This window comes from Stegastes partitus, unplaced genomic scaffold, assembly GCF_000690725.1.
Source record: "Stegastes partitus isolate 25-593 unplaced genomic scaffold, Stegastes_partitus-1.0.2 Scaffold2004, whole genome shotgun sequence".
NCBI lineage: Eukaryota > Metazoa > Chordata > Actinopteri > Pomacentridae > Stegastes > Stegastes partitus.
In genome coordinates, this window is record NW_007579735.1 from 84250 (window position 1) to 99792 (window position 15543).

A 15543-nucleotide genomic window follows, 5' to 3' on the forward strand; every position below is an offset into this window, starting at 1 on the left:
ACCGAGCTGTTAAAACCACACAGGAGACGCACAAACAAACATGCACGGGACGTCTCGTCCAAGCATCGAGCTCCGTGGTAAAGCAGCAGATTCTGTAATTAACTGAATTTCACGTGCCAAGGAAAGAGAAATGAACCAAGACGGAACAAGAAGTGTTTGTTAGTCAAGAAGTTTATTTAGTGTTTTTAAAATCCATGCATTTGTGACTTGAGATACTATGGAGTAATTGGAATGTAGATCTAATCTAACTAATCTACTTTACATTCCATTTATTCATCATTGTTTATGACTTCTTGTTGTTGCACAGCTTTGTATCTGCATAAAGATTGATCAATGCTGGATTTGGGGCCGACACTGATTTTTGGAAGTAAAAGTTCTGATATCAATACTTGACTGATATTGCTTATATATACATTAAAGGTATATTGAAAAGGGAAAATAATACCCCAAGCATCTTTTTTTTTATATGGTTTTATGATATATCATAAATCATATATATTGATACTGCTACATCTGACTAATAATGTCGTTCAGGCTCCTTTTTTGACTGGTAGAAAGTAGTTCAAATGAAAGATGTTGGCCACATATTGTGTTGATTAAACGGCACAGTTTCCTCAGAGATTCCTGTTTATTTTTCTCAGAGGATTTAAAAAAAATGAATAAATTCTTGCAGCGCTCTAATCAACACATATAAAATCCCTTTCACCTCCACTGTGTGAGGATTAAAGTGGCGTATCTCAAAACAAGAGCAAATAAAACCAACATTTTCGACACAAGAGTCACATGAGGACATATTATTTTGATAAACCAACTCCAAAATGTCATGATCATTATCATAAGTACTTCAACCGTTAAGATTTTGGACATTTTACACCCATATTTTCACTATGTGGTAAAAAAAAAAAAAAAAGGCTTCAGGTCTTCAGAATAAACTTCTTCTCTCGCTAATAAGGAAGATTGAAAGAGAAGAAAGAAAGAGTGAAAGAGTTTGGGTTTGTGTTACTGAAATGGTTTCTGCCTTGATTTTATCCATTTTGGAGCTTAATAAGATATTATGTGCATCCTTCATACACTATTTGCTTCACTCTTTACTTCTCTATAGTCTGTCTTTACAAAAGAGGGCGGTGGAGTGAAGGAGCTGGACTGACAGACAGCGTGCAGGTAGAAACCAGTAGGACCAGCTGTTAAATGAGTTTAATGAAACGTAGACTGAAGGAAACATATTCAGCCTTTAAGGAACGTTAAATGAGGATGTTTGTGCACTGAACTGGCCAAACAATAGAGCCTTCAGAGTTTCACCTTCAGATGCAGTTTGACAGTTTTTACACAATGGAAACACACTCATTGCTTTACCTGAGTGCAAACAGAGTGTAGCTTTTTGTTTTACGCTGTCAGAAATCTGCACAGATTCCCACCAGTCGGTCAATAGTTGCTGTTTTTGACAGACGTATGTTTTTGTAGGAGTTGAAGCAGGTGAGCTGGAAAAGACCCAGCAGATGCTTTATTAATGCGTCTCCAGGCCGGTCAGAGTTCGATCAACGGGCGCTTTGCTGCGTGTGTTTGAGAGAGAAATACCCGAAAACATGTCATCGGGTCAGAACTCACTTAATCACATGATGCAGTGAAAAGAATTGAGCAATCACAGCTGCTGTTGCTAGGCAACCAAACAAACCAAACCCCCCCCTTCCCGATCTTTATTCCAAATGGCACGGACCTTCATTCACCCCGAAGGTTGTGTGTCTTCCACGTGGAGGCTGCTGACCAAAAACACCGACAGCAGTGGACAAAATAGTAGAAACCCAACACTAAATAATGCAGCGAAGTAGAGCAGCCCTGCTACAAACGCCGCTTCTGTGTCGGCTGTTAGCATGCTTTTTTTCTTGCACAACATGGTGTTCATGTTATTTTGTCCACCCCTTAATATATTACTACTAATAAAATGTATTTCTATAGGACCATTAAAAACTGGAGTACAAATAAAGCATAAAAGCGACTATAAAACGTTAAAAAAAGGCATCAATGACGCTTTAGAAAGGACATTATATAATATAATACGCATGCCAAATATACATACACTGTGCTCGTTTGTTGCATAAGTAAGTCATGTGTTGCAATAACAATTAGTCCATTCATGGGAGATGTGACTCAGCAGGTTTCATTACAATTCCTTCCAGGAATCTCCAACTTGGAAAAATGTGGCCTTTTAAAAATGGAAACAAAATTTCAGAAAAATCAAAGAGAACCCAAATGTGCTTTTCAGGCAACAAATTAAAGCCCTTTTTGGCTCAATTATTCTGTTTAAGCTTCGCCGGGGAGATGTTGATGCAGCCAGAGGAAATTCTAGTTTTTATTTGCGAAAGTAGACGTCGAGCCCAAGGACACAAAACATAACGGTTAATAAAGAACAGTTAAGCTTATGAGGAGATCTTTGAATGTGAGTAACGAAAGCAGGAAATGTGAACACAACCTGTTTGCAGATGTGAATGACGGCACCCAACAGCAAAATGCAGTTTCCTCTATCTGCTCGCTTGATTTCTGTGCATAATAGCTGCTGGTGCGTCATTTTTTTCGTCAATAAGCAGCGAAAACCAACACGTCGCCGAGGTGTCGAAGCCTCTGCATACATTTTTTCTGTCAAGATAGAGAGAATTATTTAGGTAGATGTCAAAGTTCTGCAAGTGGGCTGGTAGCTGTGATCTGTGAAACCTCCTGAGAGGGTGAAAGTATGTGTGGGCGCACACTGACACTGGCAACCACACACTTATGCACAGACACACACACACACATGCTGACACAACATGTTGTCTCGCAGCCTTATTATAAACACAGATTCCACGAGACCCAACAGATAGAATAGTCAAATGACAAACAGCTTTCGGCAACGAGGCTCATGTGGTCACATTAAAGTCAGATAAATAAGAGTTGCGACATATCAGGCCAGTGTGGGGTTGTTGTGAAACGTTAGATATGAACCGCTCGTGTTGTTCAGAGCAGTGTGGAGGAGCTTCATCTCAGATAGGGCAAGAAAATGAGAGTTAATTTGTTCACGAGTGAATTTAGAAATGATTTAACTCTCTGTCTCTCTCTCTAATCTCTCCGAGCAGTTTCTGGGCGTTTTTTTTTTTGCTCCTGTTGTGTTTTTACTCACTGTGGGCTCATTTTTCACTGCAGGATGACGCCCTGAACCTCTATGGAAACAACACAAGCATGACTAGAAGCATAAAAATGTATTTTGTGCAGTAGAACAAAGTTAGGATGCCATACATCATAACGAAGCAAAAAAAAAAAGAAATAAATATCAAAAATATTTACCGATTTATCAAGTATCTGCATGTGTTGCCATTTCTAGAAAAAGAAAATGGAACCTCTACATATTGTACTACTTAGATTCTCAGTTTGCTTCCGTACTGAACACAGCCTGCAGTTCAGCCCAGTTCAGTAGAAAAGTCCCTGAATTTGAAGCGAATGGCTTCATGGTTTTACTGAGGAATGGAGATTTTTTAGTTTTTTACATGAAGGAATGAATGCAAAAAGCTTATTTTTAACAAAAATTTTGAAAAAAAAAAAAAGAAAAAGAAAGAAATAAGAATATCAAACCTAAAATTGACAAAAGTAAAGCCCAAAAAAAAAGAACGCAAAACAAAAGAACCTAAAGAAAGGCGGAAAAGTGAAAAACCGAAAAGTCCAAAAGAAAAGCCTTCCGGTTTTAACAGTTTCTGGCTCCCCTGAATGGTGTTATTTTGTTGATTTTTTTCAAAAGATAGGACACACATGACACTCACCAGCAGATTTTGGGGTTCAGAGGATTAATCTTGTAAAGGATAATTCCAGTTATTTACAGTTTGGGGTGTATTTTTGTGGATTTACCCATAAGTTTGAACAGTAATTACAACAATGTGTTCTCCAAGTTGATGGATAACACCTGGAAACACAGCGACATTCATTAAATGGAGTCAAACAGGCCTGAAATACATCAAACATGTAATACATAAACCTTCAGGTTACCCAAGCGCATTGGGAAGGGGGAAAAAAATGATTTCCCAACCCTTATGACGCAAAGTTGCAGTTCAACTTTGACCTCTCATACTTGGCAGCGCAGTACCAAATAGTTTGCAACATTTTGGTGCAAGAAAGCAGTTCAGACCAACAAATGTCTAAACTGTGAACAACCCAGAGCAAGCTGTAGTAAACCAGAACTATCTTATTATTAGCTTAAGTTAGTGTTATGTTGGGGTGGATGGAGGTTAAGCTTAATAAAACCTAAAAGTTTCACATGAATCAGGTTTCTTTTTGCAGCCCGGTGTTGCAGGTCTCGTCTTGGGGGGCTTCACAGACCTGCAGTCAGTCTGGAGTGAGATGAAGCTTTACATCCCTTCGTTCTGTTTCATAGAATAAGGCTCAGTTTAAAACACTAAAAATATCAGCCTTCAGAAGCTCCTATCAGTGAAATCCTGCTTCAGACATGTAGAGCTCCTGCTCATGCTCCTGCTCCCTCCCTCGCTCTAGCTCCCTCCCTCCCTCCCTCTGCCTCACACACACACACACACACACACACACACACACACACAGCAGCAGCCCTGTGATGGGAGGAAGTGTTTGTTCAGAGGGCTGTTGGCTGACCGGCCCTGAGCTGCTGCTGCTGCTGCTGCTGCTGCTGCTGCTGCAGAGCAGGAGGTGACAGTGGCCTGGATGGACTGAGGTGTGAAGCCAGACAGGCAGAGCAGTCACACTGCAGGAGCTGATCTCAGGCAGGTAGGAGCTTCTACCCAGAGCTGGAGGGATCTGTTGCCTGTGGACACTTCTCTCTGGTTTAGAGGTATTTTGTTCTGGTGATCTCCTGTTAATGTGGTGGACAGTAGTTTACTCTTGTGGCCGTGAGTGTGTGTGTGTGTGTGTGTGTGTGTGTACAGGTTTGCTTTTCCGTCTGTCTTGTCTTGGCAGATGTCAAGAAAACTGACTAATGATTGAAATTAATGAGTGCTAACTTTGAATTCCTTAAAGTCTTAGTGTTGGCTTTCTCTGCCCAGTTGTTGCTACAGTTGAGTTTTTCCGGCTTATGACTGTGCAAACATATGATGAGCAGCGTGATCTGATATAAAGGCGTCTCAGTGAGCCTGCAGCTAATGAAGGTTTCCTTTAAAAGAGGAGGGATGTTGTAACTACATGAGCAGAGGCTTTAAGAACATCCTATGTTTTAGTTAACTTGTGGAAAACACTGAACCTCATTGACACATCAGTGAATTACAACAATTAAAGAACACTTAAGGATGTTTTTTTCCCCAGGAAATTCTGTTTCTAATACAATTAAACCCAACTCGGTAGAATCTCAGATGATCACAGAATGATGCTCCTTTTCTGAGCTCTTGTCCCCGCAGCTTTTAAATAGCAAGAGGTTTCAGTATTTTTACCCCCTGAGAGGCGTGGCTGGGGCGCATCTCAGCAGGACAGGCCTGGCATTTATGATGGGGTATCTCACTCAAGCATGTTTTCTGAAGGCTGCTGCTATTTAAGCTCCGGCTATTACAGGGAATTTGGGGCAGCAGGAGAGCGGTTCAGTCGCTTAAGTGAAGTTTGGGGCCCGACGTATTAAAGAAAGACTCTGGGGTTAGAGGGGTGTTTCCGAGAGGTTTATTTTTAGGGGGCTTGTGGAGCATTCGGAGAGGGACATAGTCTGCATTCCTACTGTTGTGAAGTTTTCTGCTGTATCACCTCGAAGGACAACATATGTCGGGGTCGCTAACAGCTGTTTCTCGGGGCAGAGGTCACGGAAATGACAGCAGGGGCAGCGCTGCAGTTTCAGCTCAATCAGTGACCTGAAGTCAGTTGTCCTCCTCGGACGCTAACGCGACTCGGATAGGTGTGGAATTTAAACTAGGGGAAGATTTAGTGCAGAACGTTAAATTGCAAACATTCTAATACGGGGCGGAGTTAGTGGTTGCTGGTAGTTGTTGTCAGGTAGTAACACAGTTATCGGTGATCTGATGTTGGATTTAGCAGTTTATAATCTGGCCATGGTGGTATGTGGGCGGTATTTAAGTGGTTAATGATGTAAAAATCTATATTCTGGCAATGGAAGAAAGTAGTGGCAGTAAAGTCGTGAATGTAACCAACAGTACTGTAGCTGTAATTATATGCATATATGTCATTAATTATTGTGTCATTATCTCAGTAATTATATCATGGCAGTGGGTGCTTCTAATAGTCATATGGTAGCTGAGACTGATCGCAATCTGGTCACATTTTAACTGATTAAGCCTTAGCGCCTGCGTCCCAATTCACATCCCTTCTTCTCTGTTGAGTTGCACTCAAAGAGTTTATTGCATCAAGTTAAGGTACAGACTGAATACAGCTGCACAGCTTTAAGTTTCCATCGATGCTAGTTGGTTGTCAGTTGAACAAAGTGCAAGTGAGAAAAAAAACATTTAGATTTTACATGAAATGTAATCATAGTTGCAACCAGCATGCAGCTGTGTGTCCAACTCACACCATTCAATCGAGTCACTGCATAGATGTATCTAAATATGCTATTGTTACTGCAAGTATACATGAGTATAATATCATAAGAAAGAACAAAATCTGATCTTTGTTATTAAGCTTGTTATGTGTTTGTACATACTGAAGTAGTGACACAAAGATTTATAAAACTTGTTGTTGTAAGTAATATTTTTACGAATTTCGCTTCACTTCTGCTCCTCGAGTGAAGATCATTTCATGACGTAGGACTTCTGCGTGTTGAAATGAAACTAGATGGTTCTCTGCATGTCAAAGTGTAATTCGGCTTTGAACTTATAGCAAGTTTCTGCAGTGTCTCCCAACACAGAGCTGACAATACGTCCAACTGTGTATGAAAAATAAACACAAAGTGATTGATTTGCTTCGCATTGCAATGACTCAGAAGGGAGGAAAGGTAAACATGAAACTTTGTTTGCCACCACTGTAAGTAGGCTACTGCGTGCGAACACTTCAAAAATCATTACATTTATTTGCATTCGGCACGAAGTACAGTTGGTAAGTCGCACAGTCTCCCGCCGTCATAGTTCTGCTAAGAGACAAACTCTACTATAGATTTACATAAACATATCTCTATACTGCTATTGTATAATGAGATGCATGTACAAACATATCATTTTCATAATGCAAAGTACTTTCTTCCTTGGTATAGAGGTTAATTTTCACATTTGCATGAATTACCATATCAAATGATGGAAGAGAAGCCAGAAAAGCCAAGACTGTTCTGAATAAAGAAACGAGACATTCCAAATGTGTCTTAATAAAGACCGAGATAAAACATAAAAGTCGTAAAATTACTCTAAAAATAGCCTGGAGCTCCTCAGGTTAAAAAATATGGTGATGATAGTAGCATAAGGGATCCAACTAATATTCGTTCAACTACAGATATAACTAAATAAAGCAGATGCAACTCGTACTAGTGCGTTAGGGAGTGTAAATAGTAGTAAAGTGGTAGGTGTAAGTAATATGAAAGTGGATATTACTAAATGCGTCATGGGTTGAGCTACTATAAATGTAGCAGTGGTTCAATCCAATAGCTCACAGACACAGGAGTAGTAGCAGCGGATGTAATATCAGTAGAGGAGGTTGCTTTGCCTTCGTTGATTTGGAGTTTTAATAGCGCATTAAATTTGCCTCCAGTGTCTGCAGTTAGTAGATGTCGACATATTTTAATAGAAGTAGATGTAAATGAGTTTTTACTTCAGCTCCTCACCTCACAGCCGGAAACTTCCCGACAGGAGAAGCACGGTGGGAGTTGTAGGTCAAGCTATATTTAGTCAGTGCATATTAAGTGTAATCATGTCATTAATCTTCAGCGAACAGGACCCTCCTGCTCGCAGCCTCGTTTATAAAGACGCGCTTCGTATGCATTTTGAATCCACTCGGAGTGTCGCTGCTCCATATCTGTGCTTCCTCAGATTATACTTGAGCTGCTGCACTTTCAAAAAAAAAAAAGGGGGGGTTTGTTGTAAGTAAATTGGTCTCAGTGTGTTATAAATCTGCTCTCCCGTGTAATGGATGTCATTCTAAGAAGATTTAACACCTCTTTAACCTTTGTGCATGGTGCATAATGTCCATTTTACACACAATTCTTCAGTTAATTGCTCTGCTGAAAGGACCACTTCTACAGTCCACCTCTGTATGTACCGCAGGAGAGCTGCACCGTGGCATATTGATATCGTTTGTGCCTCGGCTCGCGTGTTTGCTCGTCGACAACAGCACTTTTATCACACAATCACCCATCTGACGTGACTCCGCTTGATGACTTGTTTTATGTGGTTTGCTTTATGACTACGTGCGCCAGCCGGCAGATTTCTGTGTATAATAGGTCACATGGTCTCCAAACAAAGCCTGTCTGCCTATCAAATCCTCTCGCAGGCCAGTGACAGCTCAGCAGTCTGCTCAGGTTGCCAGGGCTGCTGTCATAGCAACTGAGAGTCGCTATAGATGGTCGGCCTCCCCGTAGCTCCAGTGACGAAAGTGAGCTCGGTTTGAATGCTGCTTTGGGTGTGTTACCATGTGGCCAAAATTACTTCCTGAGATTGCACAGCACAGTATGAGCAGTAAAGCTTTTCTGCTTTTGTTCGACCCTGGTAGGTTCTTTATATCTGACCAAAAAAAAAATGGTTTGACTTCCAGCTCCAGTATCTCAAAAATGTAAATGACATTTGATGGAAAGCCATAAAACTGCGAACTCATCTTTATTCTTTGAAATCTTCAGTAATCACAGCAAAAAAAAATCTAAAATCAAAGATCCCTCATGTGTGTTTTGTTGAATATTCACATTTCGGTTTCATATTTTATGTTAAATAACACATTTAGAGTATTGGCAGAAGTATGAGTACCAGCATGAAATACGTGTTTACAGCTAAAGAGAATCCACTAAACAGGAACAGATTTAGTTTCCTATCACACCTCATTTATTTGTTGGTCCATCTGTATCAAATAAGTGGTTGTCAAAGGATGCATGATCTTTAATCCGACATATTTTTTTGGCAATGTTAATGTCCAGCACCTTTTCTATCTTGTTAGTACGTATAGCGCTGCCAACTTTCCTCTCCAGACAACAGATGCTCACTTCCAGCTTTGTTATTGCCCTATCAGGAGAAGCGTGCAAAACACAGACCAGCGTGCTTCCTCGCATGACACAAATATGCAAATGTGAATGGAAATGTGCAGTGTCTTACAGCTGTGTGTGTGTGTGTGTGTCTCTCTCTCTCTAGATTGAGAACATAGATGCCTGCCTCAGTTTCCTGGCAGCCAAAGGAGTCAACATCCAGGGTCTGTCTGCAGAAGGTAAGCTGCACTTCTTCTTTCAGCTGAACAAAAGAGGGAGAGGTTGCTGTGAAACTAGCTCAGGTCAGGTTGAGTTACTAAACGAAATCCATGTTGTGAAAAATAAAAACTGAGGCTTAAATCTTTTTTTTTTTTTTTTTATTGGCTAGCGCTGTTGTCAGGAAACACTACATTAATTCCAGACAGCACACATTAAAACAGATAAATAATGAACCAGAAAGCTCACAATGGTGCTTAATGGTGTTTAAAAAAAGATGTGATATGTGGTGGCCTACATTTTAACATCATGTTATTCGCAGGAGAAGTTAAGAACAATAGTACAGGTACTAATGCTAATATAGTCACCAAAGTTTGGATCAGTGAACAGTGATGGAGTCACTCCTCTCTACAGTAAAGAGTGTTATTCAAGTGTTTTCATTTTTCAGTCCAAGGACGTAGCAGTCGAATATATCTGAGAGCAGTAGACAGCACGTTTTTGTTGAATTAGCTGCAACTGTGGTAACACAATCACATCGACAGCAGTTGAAGGAGCTCTACAGTGAGTTTAGGATTTGTTTGTTCTTCTAAACAACTTGTTTAAGCTCCATGTGTGACAGCTCACCTGTCTGAAGTGAAGAAAGTACATCCTGATCAATCCTGTCTCCATGTCAGACATAATGTGTAATCAGTGATGTTGCTGCTGTTTCTCCGTGTGAGTAAATGAACTCTCTTGCTTTGGAGGAGAGACTCCTACAAACAGCTGGAAGCAACAAACTAAACTTCACAACTTTGTCAAAGTCCTGATTACATTTACTGTTTATGAGTCTTATTAATCTGAGCTGTTCTGTCGTCATCGCAGTGAAGTTTGTATGCAAATTTGAGCTTGTTATAGGTGTGAAATTGTACAGCAAAGTAAATCACAATGACGTTTTGTGATTTTGCCACGCAGACTGATCGCTCTCGGATAGTTTTGGAAGAATATTGGTGCTGAAATGTGGAAAAAACCTTCCACAACTTGAACTTTATGTCACTTGTGTGTGCCAAGCAGCATGCAGTTCAGACTTGTGCTGTGTTGACAATGATGCAGACGTGTTACTAAGTCAGATTTAGGAAGCTTGCTGTCGCCACTTTATGCAAAAGTGAGCATAGAGCTCATTCAGACACAAAGCCGACACATTCAGATGTCGCCAGATTAAAGGAAGGGAGTGCATGTCTGAAAGGGCCGAATGTTAAGTGTAGAACATCTCTGCAACCTTCTTCATCTCACCTGCCGTTCTCCTTTCCCTTGTCCTTCCGTCTGATCTCCAGAGATTCGGAATGGCAATCTGAAAGCCATCCTCGGCCTCTTCTTCAGCTTGTCCCGCTACAAACAGCAGCAGCAGCAGGCCCAGCGGCAGAACTCCCAGCCGGCCCTCCCGCCCACGGCCCAGTCCCAGAGCGCTCACCCTCCTCTGAGCCAGCAGAGCAGCGCCCCGGCCCAGCTCGGCCTCCCTCCGCATGGGACTCAGGCCCTCCCAGCCCAGAAAGCAGCACAGGCCGAGATGCAGTCCAGGTGAGGCCAGCTCTGGAAATATTCTGAACTTAACCCGGTGAAGGGATTTGTCTCTGTGTTCTTCTTTTTCTTGATGATGCCGCTGTTCTAATCCATCATTTTGACATTCCTATCTTCCTGTTCATGCCTCCTGTCATTTATAACTCTAGAACCTGACCTCTCCCTTTCTCTGTCCTCTTCCATATCTCTCCTCTCTTTTCCTTCTCCTCTAGGGATGGGTGTCAGAGTAAACTACTCAAGTTTTCCCTTGGTCAGAAAAAGACCTCTAGGTCAGCTTCCTCTGCCTTTCTACATTTCTCGCCCCCTCTTCCCTTTCTATTCCCCCACCACACCTCCCTGCTCCGTCCCATTCCTGGAAAAAGGAAGGTAGAAATTGCCCCTAATCAAGGACATTGTGCTGTAATGAGTTTCATGTTGTTTCTTTGTCTGGGATTAAGGGCAATCTCTACTACAAGCACTATCTATTATGCATGAGTAGTAGTGTTGAGCAGATACGAGCTAAAGGCTCCATTTTCGGACGCCCCTGTCTGTCTGGCAGCGCGCCTCATTTGGCAAGCCTGCTAAATGGGCTGTGAAAGACCTTTAGATAACCCTTAAGTAAGTGTGTGTGCTTGTGTGTGTGTGTGGGTTTGCTTGACGAGAACATCCCCCATATAATGTGACATTAATAATTAACACGGAAAGAATCTGTGGCAGGAATGTCTGTCTTTAATAAGACAAAGTGTCACTGAAGTGTAGCTTTGGTCTAGTTTTTTTTTTTCTTTTAGCATGCGGTGTTATATGATGTGATAATGCACCTTGAAATTGAACAGAATGATGTGGGTTTGCATGCTGCCCATCCCAGATTTCGTTGCACCTGCCCCGCTCCAGCTCCTCTCCCAACCAATGCAACGGCCCCATCTTCTGGCCAGCATGTGCAACTACAAGATGAAGAGTCGAGACGCTCAGAAAAAAATTCTCCTTCCTCCCACTAGTATTTGCATTTTTAAAATTCACTGAAGAACTTTACTGTCAGCATGTGACAGTAAACACAACATTTATTGGATTCTGAAGAGGTGAAATGTTGTTGCTAATATTCAAATGACAGATTTTTTTTTGTGTGTGTGTGAATTATGATGAGATGAGAAATGTTGCCTCCTGCACACTAGAAAAAATAATAATCCGAGCTCCCTTGCACGTAAATATAATTAAGTAAAGTGCTGGTTATAGAAATATGAAAGAATCCACATGAAGAAAGGAATTGCAGCACACATCTGTTCTTGGTGTTTATTTTCAAGGATTTTCAAGAAGTGGAAGAGTGAGCAGAAACAAAATGGTTTCGCGCTCTTGTGTTTGCAATCTTTAAATATTTTAAGTCCCCCTTCGGTCATTGATTAAACCCCTAGAAGTTCCTCTCTGCTGCTCCCTGTAGCTGGAGCACACCAGCTGACCTACAACTCTGCTCAAGCACTTTAGAAACTGCTCTACACTGCACCACGCATTTATGGTATGAGAATAATCCCACCATATGTGTTCAACATGGCTTCATACCCTGTGAGCTGATCTTCTGTAGGTTTGTTGCATATGAAACCCTGGAAGTCTGTAGTTTCAGGGTGACAATGATCAGCCATGACAATTACTGCTTATTACACACATAACATGTCTTCTAGCATTTAAAAAAAAAAAAAAACACCATATAGACATGTTAAAAAAAAAGGTTAAAGAATTGTCAAATTGGTCAAATCTGACCACAATAACTCAAAATATTTCAAAATAGATTAAAAATTCTCCAAAATGATGAAAAACTTTTCCAAAGTGGCTCAAAAAATCTTGAAAATGGTTAAAAAAGAAAAAAAAGTCTAAATGTCTTTAAAGTGACTTTATGAGATGAATCAGTTTGTCTCCTGCTGCTCGTCTCTATTTTCTTAATATTTCACAGTCTTATCACTTTTATCGTCCACTAAGGTTCAGATCTCAACAATAGTTATTACTGACTGTTTTCCAGACTCTGTTTCAGGTTCATCTGTGGCTGCTAGCCGTTAGCGTAGCATTAGCCGCTGTGAGAGGAGCTACCTTCCTGGTTTCAGTTTTTCTCTGACTGACAGACAGTTCCTGCTTTATTTTCATAAAATATGATATCAAAGCAGAAACATTTTTTGTTTTTCGTTTGGTTTTTAAAAGTATAAATAAACAGAAAGCGTAATTAAAGATGTATCACCTGGACACCCTATAAGTTTTAACACCTGACAGCCCACATTTACATTTTTCTTTTTTTTTTATGTTCCATTTGATTGATTATTTCTTCTACATGCAGCCCAGGTCCAGTGGGAGAAGGCAGCAGACTGACTGGCCCTGCAGTAAATTGAAAGCTAAATGATCTTAGGCCACTCTTGCCTAAATAATGTGGTTAAACCTATTACCTCACAAAGGCTGGATAAATAACAGCCCGTCAAAGTGAACGGCGTGCCGGAAATGAGACTTTCTATAATGTATACGAGAGCTGGGTGATGGAGCTCTAATCTGCTTATCAGCATCCGCCTCACAGTCCCAGGACGGTGATGATGTCGCCGCTGGTGAATTAGCATTTCATTAGCAGCCCGCGTGCCCTGGTCTGGTTAGATTACAGCCTCACCAAAGGCAACAGATTGACTTACAATATGGAATCAAGGTGTCATAACTTCCACCCAGGCTTATCTGTGGCCAGAGTCTAAGCCATGTGAGGAAATAAAGGAGCGGGCCGTGTAATCGGAGGCTGCTGAGCTCACAGCTCCACAGGGATCCGCTCTCAGGCCGACTGTCCACGCTGCTCTGGGCTTATCTGTCTCCATTAGATTACTGTAGGTGTACATGAGGAGGCAAGAGTCCCGCAGAGCCGCAGGAGAAGCAAACAATAGCTGAGTTTACAATCCAAGCACAGACTTTTCAGACTGAAGATTGCACAGATGTAAACATTTATCTTGGGAACATTCACTGTTTCAAAAGAGCCCAAAATAGCACGAAGCGTAAATAAAGGCTGCAGAGCGAGCAGGCAGACGGCGCAGTTACCGCAGTCATCAATTTGAGGTACACTTGACCTTGCAGGCCAATTAGAGAGCAAGCAGAGCCCTCATCCCTCAGGAAATCAATACAGGAGGTCAAAAAAGTTCATATTATCAATTCATCCTGGATGTTCTCTACAATGCGGTGAAGGTATGTGCATCAATAAAAGTCACAAACGGCTAATTCATAATGTGGAAAACAAAGCCAGGTTGCCCTTTTGGTAAGCTACACAAAAAGGCACAAAAAAATTGTAGAAGGAACAGAAAAAGGATGCAAGAAGAATATGTTTCCACTGGTTTTGGTGTTCACTCTTGCTGAAATGTGATATTTGCATCATGTTATACTTCTATGCAGTAAAATGAGGAACATCTTTGCGCTGCTCTTTGCATTGTTGTGTGTTTTCCCATGAATACGGTTGGTCTGCTCTAAAGCTGTCACTCTGTGTGTTCGGCGTACTCACATAAAATGCTTGATGTAAAAAATCTCATTAACCCTCTGAACCCCAAAGAACACCAGCAGGTTTGAAAGGTATGTTATCTTTAAAAAACAATCCCTAAAATACATCATTCATGAGAGTCAAAAACTGCAAAAACAGAAAGAATTGTGAGATTTTTTTTAACTTCCCAGTGCTCCTTGAACTAATCATGTGTGATGTGTCAGGTGGGGAAAAAAAGTTTTAAATTGCCATATTTAATCAGAATTACTTTATTCTGCACATCACTTTCAAAAAATGAAAGAAAAATAACAATTTGCTCCAACTAAATTCTGTAAAAACCAAAAAATTCTGCACATCTCAGCACAGCTAAGACGACATCATTGACTCATCTGTGATCAACAGTGACATGACAAGAATTCTGTGATTTTCTTCGACTAAGCTGCACTCTATGGAAACAAAAATGCAATCAGTAAATTATCTGTAGAATGCAGAGTTACCCTTTTTTTTCCAGGATTGGTGACACCTGTGGACACTTGCTGTATTTGTTCATTCAGATTTTTTTTTTGTAAAATAAATAATCAAAGAAATCGAGCTTACATTTGTAGCATACATTTTTTCTGATTTATGGCATAATAACTGTGTTATATTGCATAGAAAATATTAGTATTACGATTATATATTACCTGTTAAGTTCTGTCTACTTCTAGCCATGGTTCTGCTGTTTCCATAGAGTTGGTCACAGTGAGTAAAGATGTGACGGGAGCCAAAGACACCCAGAGACTACCTGGAGTTCAGGGGGTTAAGCGATAACCTGCTGTTTTAGCTTAGAAGCTGTAGGCTCCATGTGTCCCAGTAGAAGTTTGCAGTGACCTGATGTGTCTCCGTGTGAAAAGACTTCCCACATAAACTCACTGTAACAAACCAGCTAACCGTTTTGGTCTTTCTATTACCCCCTTCTTTCATCGTTCCTTTCTTTCCCGTCCCTCCGTCCATCAGACTTCCTGGCCCCACGACGAGGGTGTCCACTGCCGGCGGTGACATCCCTCCACGAGGCTCGGTCAGTGCTGCTGGGAACAGACGCAGTCAGGGCTTCAGTGACAAGACCAAAGCCAACTCGCACCTGAACAAAGGTAGGCCTCATGCACACGCGCTGGCACACTCAGGTTTGGTCCTGCATGGCTCTAAGTCCCATCACTATACCACTGAGATGGTCTTTACATCCTTTAATAAGAAAATGCTGCATAATTAAAAG

The 15543-nt window shown here is 41.1% G+C and overlaps 1 protein-coding gene across 1 annotated transcript in view; it reads left to right on the forward strand.

Moving 5' to 3' along the window:
* LOC103373525 (neuron navigator 2-like) overlaps nt 1-15454 on the forward strand; it is a gene marked incomplete at its 3' end in the record, with an annotated part of 56584 nt that extends 41130 nt beyond the window's left edge. Inside the window, exons 5-8 of the mRNA XM_008303428.1 lie at nt 9234-9306; nt 10594-10837; nt 11050-11106; nt 15288-15454. Of these exons, the coding sequence (XP_008301650.1) occupies nt 9234-9306; nt 10594-10837; nt 11050-11106; nt 15288-15454 (541 nt within the window). The remainder of the gene's footprint in view (nt 1-9233; nt 9307-10593; nt 10838-11049; nt 11107-15287) is intronic.
* Between the last annotated feature and the right edge of the window lie 89 nt (nt 15455-15543).